This window comes from Emys orbicularis, chromosome 3 (assembly GCF_028017835.1).
Source record: "Emys orbicularis isolate rEmyOrb1 chromosome 3, rEmyOrb1.hap1, whole genome shotgun sequence".
In the NCBI taxonomy this organism is placed as follows: domain Eukaryota; kingdom Metazoa; phylum Chordata; order Testudines; family Emydidae; genus Emys; species Emys orbicularis.
The window spans coordinates 74,500,068-74,509,478 of NC_088685.1; the positions used below are offsets into that span (position 1 = coordinate 74,500,068).

A 9,411-nucleotide genomic window follows, 5' to 3' on the forward strand; every position below is an offset into this window, starting at 1 on the left:
TCAAAATATATTATTCATATTACAACAGTTTACAGTTACATTAATTACAAGTTCTAGAAAGTACTGTACAATATACTCAAATACAGCTTATAGTTGGGGTTCAGTCCTACATTTTCTTACATCAATCAGAACTTTAGGTAAGCCAGGAATGAAGAAGGTGATCAATGATGTGCTGCTAGAAACAAATCTACAACCAACAAAGAAGTCTCAGAAACTGAGAGCCCTTAATCTTGCAGTCCTTGTGCATCTAAACCTCAGTGACACTTTTTGGTGCACAAGCAATGAGCCCTGACTCTTTACTAGTAACTGTAATCTGCGTTTGAAATTATTATTTTTACACTTCAATTTATTACCATTATTATGATCATCATCACATTTTGCAGGGAAAACAAACTGAAAATGAAGAAAAAAATAAATCATGAAGATGACATTTCCAGCTGTTTTATCACTTTATGCATTTAGGACCATTTTCAGCTCCCATGTACAAGCTACAAACCTGATCCTGCAAACCCCTACTCATACAAATAGGCTCACTGACCAATGGTGAAACAATCTTACCTCACTACAATGGGATTTCATTTGAAGTCAATGGGGTTACACACTTGAGTAGGGGCTAATCATTTGAATAAGGATTTACAAGTTCAGGGCCTGCTTTCCTTCTTTTTTCATTTCTCAGGCACCATGGTATCTAGGTGCTAAAATGGTAAATGCACAATAATTCCATTGTTTTTACAAAGTTGGAAACAAATCCCAGACCTATTGAAGTCAACATCAAAACTCCCACTGACATCAGTTGAACTAAGGTTAGACCCTTATTCCAGATTTACCCAGGTATAACTAAAAGCAGAATCTGGCCCTTACACTTGTTATAAATGTATTGCAGTGCTCAATTCATAGCAGAAATTACAACTTAAATAAAATGGGAATCATTTAAAGAGTTCAATTAGTTAAATGGTGTCTAATAACACAGCCAACTAGAGCTCAATCCCTCCAAGTGCCCATTTCAACAAAGCACTTAACCACATGCTTAACATCAGTGGAACTACTCATGTGCTTAACATTAAGCATGTGCTTTATTGGATTGGCTAGAGCACACAGCACGTGCCAGGATTGAACACCTATAGAATGTGCTGTTACTGATAATCAGGCAGGAAAGGCAAACACTAACGGACACTGGTTTCCCAGACCAAAAGTCATGCAGCATGCAATACTTCATGAGCCTACTTGACAGCAAATGAGATAATTTAATGTTGCTCTACTACTCCAAGAAAAGTAAATGTTGATGAACTGATGCTGGAAGTTTTTACCACAAAATATATTATGGCTGTAAGTGTTGAAATGTACAGAAGCTGAACATATCAAAATGCATTTCAAAGTATTTCAGTTACTATAGGTATGGTATATATGGTACCACACATCTGGTATTCGCTTACAGTAAAATATTATGAAATGTTTCTATAGTTAACAAATGATTACATTTTAAAACCTAATACTCTTTAGAAAGGAAGAAAGCTTATCTTCATTATACATTTAGTAGATTTTAACTACCAAGATTTTTTTTTTCTCCTATATGGACTAGTATTGATAAGGTTAGCAAAACAACAACAACAACAACAAACAAACATGACCATGGAGCAGGGCTTTTGGCATTACTGCAGTTCAAAAAACAGTTCACAAAAAGGGCTCAGAGCCTAAGTTCACTCTAAGAGTTTCACTCTGCTGCTCTCATTCTCAGTTTCATTTTGAGTATGTTATATTTTATCTCATGTAAGCAGTTTTCCCATCATGATCGAGATCCTGCTCTCAGATATTCCAAAGTTACAATAGTGTAACATCTTTGAAGTCAAATGAGTTACCCTAGCGTATTCAAAGAGCAGAATACAGACCACTGATCATCTGAATTCCTTTCTTCCCTCACCCAAATCCTCCAAAATAATCATAAAAATACAAAACTCTGCATTGGGTAAGGTAACACAAACCAGAAGAAGAGCCAGAGATTCCATGCTTGTTAATTAATGTAATTAATCTTGGAGGTGCTCAGATTACTCCTTTGGATGGAAAAAAAAAATCCAGTAGAGATCATCTCTTATGCTAACACCCATCGTCACACCTTCCCCATCTTTCTAAAACCACGGGGAAGATCATAAGGATAGTTTATATGCATTTGTTTGTTGGTTTATCCAAAAAATTTCAGTAGTCATAGCTGTACTACTCAAACATTCCTCTGAAAGGGTTCAAACTTCCTCCCTTTGATAGGCACATGTTATAGATACTTCGGAGCATAATTGTATTTGTCTACCATATTTGAAAACTACTGCTTAAAAAAATCATCTTGGAATGACTTGAACACTATACTTGATTTTTCAGATACTTAACTTCTTTTATTTCTCTTTATCTCATTCTTTTATATATATATATGAGTGAAATACATGGTTATCTTCCTCCACTAATACATATTGTATACCTACACCATATTACACGTTAATTCCTTTAGTTATATAAAACATGTTTCATGCCACTCAGAGCCAGAGAGTACATTTGAAATGTAACTAGCATAGGATGATGTATTGGTTTCTCTCCTCTATTTGTGCATGTTTTCATGATATTTGTACTACATGGGGAGAATTAAATGCAGCTGAATTTAACAAAAAATTTTACTATATTTTTAATTTTAAACACCATCAATAAATTGTAATTTTTTGTTAATTTATAGGAAACTATTTTTTAGCCATCCTCACTGACTATCGTTTAGCTGTTATTTTGGATTCTCAATGTTCCTTTGAATCCATATTTCTAACCTAAAAAGGTCATCTTTTTACCATTTGTACAATATTAGTCAACTATGTTTCCACCTTTCATCCTCAAATACGTTAGCAAAGTTCATACTTACATTACCTCCAGGCTAGACTACTGCAATTCTCTTCTAACTAATCTTTCAGACACCTCTATTAAAAGGCTTCAATCAATGCAAAATGCTAATGCCAAAGTTATTATCCATCTTAAGCGTTCGGCTCACATTACGTAGTTTCTCAAGTCTTCAGACTCATTCCCGTTTTGTGCTTGTATTGATTTTACGATCTTGCTTTTAAACTAAGACACTTTCAGATTTTCATTCTTCTTATTTAAAGGATTTGTTACACTTTTATAACCTCACTCACATGTCGCGCTCTTCTGGCTCCAGATTTCGTAAGGCGCTGAAGATTAAGGGCCTGATCCTGCAAGCCCTTATTCATGCGAGTAGCCCCAAAAAAGTCAATGAAATGGCTTCCAGGAGTAAGAACCACTCACATGACTTCAGGTTTGTAGGACTGAGCTCTAAGGTAAATACAACTGGCCATACTCTCCTCTCTTGAAATGTTCTTCTTCAAGAGATGAGGGATGTGTTTTTTCACAATTTCTAATTAAGAGCTGAAGACACAGCTATTTGCATGTTGATAAGTTTTCATAGAACATCTTGGGATGCAGTTGTTCTAAAAGGTATTGCAGTGTATAAATGAGAACTAGGCCCAAGCCACAAAATTTGGACTTAGAGCCAGATTTCAAGCTCCTTAAAATTTGGGAATGTTCAGGTCTGGGTTTTGGTTTAGACCTATCTCTAATACATATGTTTATATTTCAGAGCACTTCATACTACGCTATTCAATTACAACAAATATATTGTATATAAATTTCTTATCACGGTTTATCTGGAAAATATCAAATAACATGTTCTGAGGCAGTTTCCATATACAAATATATTTGCTTCCAAAAAGAAAAAGAGAAAAGAAAATATATTTAAAATACAGTGTCACAAGTACCACAAAGGATTACACTACAAAGCATAAAGCTAATAAAGGGGTTTAGGTGAGTTACTGAAGAGACTCTTACTTGTAATTGGCTTGCTTTTGTACACTGTAACCTGAGGTATGCTTCTTTTCACAACAGAAACTTAAGAGCCGTAAACACTCACTATGATTCCTGAGGGAAATTTGGGAAATACCAGCTTGTTTAAAGCATGTTTAAAAATTTGTCTAGATGAGACACTCAGCAATGTTTGGAGGGGTTTTTTTGTTTGTTTGTTTTTTCTTTTTCTTTTTTTGAATACTTACCCCATTGGGAGGAAAGGAAATCCACTCCAACTCTGTCTGTTGTGCTTTAGAGTCCAGCAATATTACTGCAAGAGAAAAAGTTTCCACTATGTATTAAAGAAAGAACTTAAGAATTTTACTAAACTAAATCAAAAGCTTTGTGATGAAATTCAACAAGAATGTATATAAAGTCTTCTTTTTATCAGTCAATATTATTTAATAAAGGAATAAATATATTATGTATGTTCACCACTATATGCATGTTTGTAATTAGAAAAGTTTTTATATTATTTAAGGTATGATATTCACATTTTTTATTAAGCAGCAATATTTAAATCTTATTTTTTACTGCATCTTTCTCTATGCCTGTCTACAAATTTATACTTACCATCTTATTATCTAAGTGTCATAAAAATTCTAAGGTTTAATTGTGAATATGTGTTCCTCTTGTTCCTTATTACAAAGGATATTTCCCATGTACTTTTCATTAAAATTAAGGTTTTTTTAAAATGAAATTCGGCAATATTTCAACATTGTCCAGACTGATTTGGACACTGCTGGACACTACATCCTGCTTGGATCCCCACTCTGAAGTCAAGGGTAGTGCACAAGAAAAGATGGTCCCTTAATACTTATGAGACTATTAATTTAAACAAGTCAATATATGACAAATAAGATTCCACAAAATAAGGCTTTGTACTTATGTAGCATTATGCATTTTCAAAATATTGAACGCGCATATTAGTTAGAACTAATTCTTGTGCAACATTTTATTAAATAAATATTTTCATATGTGTATACATATCCAATGAGACTTCTAAAAGAAGTTCTGATACACAAAGCTGTTAATTAAATGTGACTTGCTGGTAAAAGTGTTTAATGCAGACTTCTCAATCTTAGTCCAATAAACAAATCATTAAATATAAATATAAAATGTCCACTTTATTACATATTGGGGAAAATCATATTGATATTTTGACAACAATCAGCATGAGATTATATTTAATTATAGTCTTAAACCTCAGAATATATTATTGCATATGTTTTCACAAAATTTCTAAACAGCACTTACATTAGTTAACCTTGAAATTTCTAAGGAACTCTATGAAATAACTTCTTAGATTGCATTTTAAAAAATAATCTTTTAAACTGGAAAGAGATAAATCCTAATGTTATATCTGTCTATATATGCTACATTTTTGGAACAAAAAAAGTCATATTTACTGCTTAACAAATAATTGTTTTAACAAAAGAGAAACACATTTCAATTTCAAATAACCACAATATACATTTTAATTATAAAAAAGTATTACAGCTCTACCAATAACACTGTAAAAGGTTTTATATGAGTAAGTAGTTACATATATTTCGATCTTCTGCTTTAATTCTTAAACTTGATTTCAGTATAATTAACTTTTTGTTAGGTAGAGCAATACCTTTGGTTTATAGCCTATGTCAAATATAATTTAGAATAATAGTTTTTTAAAACATTATTAGAAGGATCGCAACACTTTTTTTACATAAAGGTTCATGCTGACACAGGAATAGCTAAAACATGTTAAAGACAAAACTGTAACTTCCATTTCTGTAAGACAACATACACTTGAGCTAATGAATTAAATTTGCTATTCTCTCTTTACATAGATTATCTTCTTAATTAATTAATCTCGCTATCTAAGGGGCTTTAACTAGCAATACTAGGTAAAGAAGAGTTGATGGTGTGTGTGTTGGCTTGCTAATCAAGGACAATGCTGATAAGCTAAAAATTTAGGTACAGTGCAAGTTTAACCCCTTCATCACCATGCCCATGAAATAGTGGATGGCCAAGAATTACTGCCAGTGTAATCTGGCAGTAATTCTTCATTAAAAAGCAGTGCCACATAGATGACCTTTACATAATCATATGGCATACTCCCCACTGCACTAAAAGTTATTGGGAAATATATTTCCTACTCGGACGTTTGTACAATGCCTTGAATAGGTAAAATGCAATATGAAATGCTAATTTCCTAGTGCTGTCTTAGTTTTCAAAAGTTATGTGGGTGACACAGCCTTTTTTATTACACAGTTACAGTCTAGATCCAGCATGTCCCGTTTCTGAGATAAAGACACTTTCCCCAAGAGGTGGGCAACATTCTCCATCTACTTCCCAAGACAGCCCTTAAGTTCTTCTATGCAGTGCTCAAAGTGAACAGGAGCTGAGTTTCGGAACTTCTTGTTGTTGCAGAAACTGACTAGCAACGCTACCCAGTTTTGAAGAAAGACAAGTCTGCCTGGTTCATTCACTGCGTTACAACGGACACAAGACAAAGCTGGGACAGAGGGAAAAGTTGCTGGGGAAGTCAATGGGAGGCTTTAATCCGCCCTTTTCGGCCTGAATTATTCACTCCCTCCGGTGCCCCTTGAGCTGAGCTCCCGTGCGCTCCCCGAGCTGGGGACTCCCCCACGGGCTCTGCACCCAGTCAGAGGGGCGCGCTGTTTGCGGAGAGCCACGGGCAGCCTCTCGCCTCCGCCGCACCCCCGACCCAAGCTCAGATTTCCCCCTAAGCCACCGCCGGGGCCCTCACTTCGGGGCTGGGGTTCAAATGCCGCCAGTCCGCGCTGGCAAGGCATCTCCGTGCCCAGCTCACGGATGCAATCGTGCCCCCCCCCCCCCAAGTCAATGGCAAAGGCTCCCCTTGGCTTCAACAGGGCTGAAGCAGCCTTTCCGAGCCCAGCAGCCGCAGCCTACGGGAGGCAGGAGGGAGCTGAGTCAAACGTGGTGTTTAACCTGTGTCTAACCTCCGAGCCATGCCGCTGCGATTCCAATCAATGCCTCCAAGGGCTGGAAGGCAGCGAACTCACTGCCCCGTGTAAGCCAGCGCGCACCCCAACCCCGGGACCCAGTCTCAATTCACCCCCACTCAGGATCCCTTTATGCTAAACTTTTCAGACCCGGCCTGGCTGGGTCACCTCTGCCCCTGCAAGCTCCCGCCTCCCTAGTCAGACCCCCATCACCTTCTCTCCCCCTCGAGGCGCCTATTTATCCAGCTCCTGCTGGGAAAACTTTGGGACTTCTCGGATCTCTCCTCTCTTACCCCCAGCCCCTCTGCCTTGCTAGTTTCCGACGGAGAAGGAGGTGTCTGCAGAGGGCTGGATTCTCTCATCACCATAGACGGTGAAATCCAGTGGCAACGAAAGTTACTTTGCGCAGGAGATTTGCAGCAGGTTAACAGCCATAGGGATCCGAAATCCCTGCCTGCCTGCTGCTCCCCCCTCCTCCTGCCAGCTCAGCCTACAGCCCACTAGCTGCTGAGCGCTCGAAGCGGAAACACAAACTCGAGGTGTACGTGGGACTCTGTCCCGGTGAGCAGAATGTCACAGCTCCAAGCGCACTCCCCATGCAGCCTGCACAAAGCAGCTCCCAAGCACAGCTCCCCACTCCTCTCTGCGCTTCGCTTCCGCTCACCTCCCCCATTCAGCCTCTCTCGCCCTTCCAGGAGTTAGTTCATTATTCCATTTTTTAAATCTCTTCAAATAAACTTTGAATGCCGCCCAGGAAGGGCCTTTGGTGTTTCTCTCCCCCCCCCCTTTTCTATTAGGGACAAAGAACATCTTAATTGAGAGAGAGAGCTTAGTTTTAAAGCTCCAGCTACAGGCTCAGAAAGGTTTCAGAGTAGCAGCCGTGTTAGTCTGTATCCGCAAAAAGAACAGGAGTACTTGTGGCACCTTAGAGACTAACAAATTTATTAGAGCATAAGCTTTCGTGGGCTACAACCCACAACTATGCATCCGAAGAAGTGGGTTGTAGCCCACGAAAGCTTATGCTCTAATAAATTTTTAGTCTCTAAGGTGCCACAAGTAATCCTGTTCTTTTTGAGGCTCAGAAAGGTACTTTACCTTAAGCCAATGGTTCAAAGACGAATATTGACATATCTGGGAGAGAAAAAAAACCCAAGTCCTCTCCTCCCAAAGATGGAAACTGATACCACACTATCAGAGTTAAAAGGTCTCATTTTTATTTCTCCCTCCCCATACGAAAAGAAATGCCCGGACTGACTTTCTGAATTGATTTTTATGTTAGTCTCTGATAGAAAACTGCCTGTGCTCTCTTTTAATAGGAAATATTATGCGTTTGTTTTATGTAAAATAGACTGATGCTGGAGTGATGGGATTTATGAAGCCCTGTTTGTGATACGCAGATGGAACAAAAATCTCTATCTATATACATCTAGTCAGAGATGCCTACAGATGATTAGATAATATACAATTTATACTGACACACAGATATAATACATGTATATAGCATCCTATAGATCCATCCCTCGGTTACATTTAATTGAACCCCAACATGATCTATGCCACATCTTTCCGCGTAGCGTCTCAGTCCCACCGGCTTCTGAGACCTGCAGGCCCGCATCAGCAGGAAACGGAGACGCGGACTTTTATTAGACAGTTTATGATTACCTGGGGGACTAACAAAAAGTCCCCCCCAACCCCTTTGGGGAGCGTCCAGAGTCGTGAAACTCCGCTGCAGTCTTGGCTGTGGCACTCTGGTTGCGTGCCCCTGACAAAGTACAGTAGCTTCCACCCGGAGGGGGGACGGGGGAATTCTTATCCTCACCTTACTAACAGTATTAATACTACGAGTACTATTAACAATTCAATAGACAGTATTCCCTGCATTAACCCCCCTCCCCAATATATCAGCTCTTCAAGTGCAATGCCTTGAAAACCCAATTCCTTAAATGAAATGCAGTTTGTCCCGACCTCCCTCCCTCTCTCTCTCTCACACACACACACACACTGCCCGTGGTGGATGCCTCTCCTCCACCTCAGTAAGAAGCTGTTAACTAGGGGAAGGCGCTGCATGCAGTGTGCAACAGACCCAACACTAAAACATTGCAATGTGTGCGCACGGAAATAAATAAGCCCAAACTTTGTTTTCTGCATCACCTTACCTTCCTTTGCAGCCTGTGCCTCCCCCGTGTGTGCAAAGCGAAACAGCCAGATGGAGCATAAAATAATCCAAGAAGGGAGCCTAGTTTGAAAAACCATGATGCAGGAGCAGGATATTTTATATGTACTGTACGATCGCTGCTGCTACTGCCGCCGCTTGTTGGGGATTAAAGGGTTTGTTCTGCTATGTGTTTTATTTTGCCTTTGCATGGAGCTCTCTCTCCCCCGGCTGCCTGCTTCTCTTGCCTATGCGTTTCCGCACACCGTATTTGCTGCCTGCGAGTCTCCGACTGCAGCCTGGCTGCTAGCTCCACACTCCAATAATATCAATTAGGGGGGGAAGGGGCGGGGCCAGAGCCAGGAGAGCGGGCCGTCCCTCAAAGTGACTGGCAGTCGCAGCCGGCCT

The 9,411-nt window shown here is 39.3% G+C and overlaps 1 protein-coding gene across 6 annotated transcripts in view; it reads right to left on the reverse strand.

Moving 5' to 3' along the window:
- The window catches only part of EPHA7 (EPH receptor A7), a 171,836-nt gene extending 162,723 nt beyond the window's left edge, over positions 1-9,113 (reverse strand). For 4 of the 6 annotated variants that reach the window (XM_065400673.1, XM_065400671.1, XM_065400672.1 and 1 more), the window contains exons 1-2: positions 9,008-9,104; positions 4,089-4,153 (exon numbers count right to left, since the gene is read on the reverse strand). In XM_065400673.1, coding sequence (XP_065256745.1) covers positions 4,089-4,153; positions 9,008-9,104 — 162 coding nt within the window. Of the gene's footprint in view, positions 1-4,088; positions 4,154-9,007 lie in introns of those variants that run through there. The other 2 variants (XM_065400674.1, XM_065400675.1) reach the window with 2 other exon arrangements.
- Between the last annotated feature and the right edge of the window lie 298 nt (positions 9,114-9,411).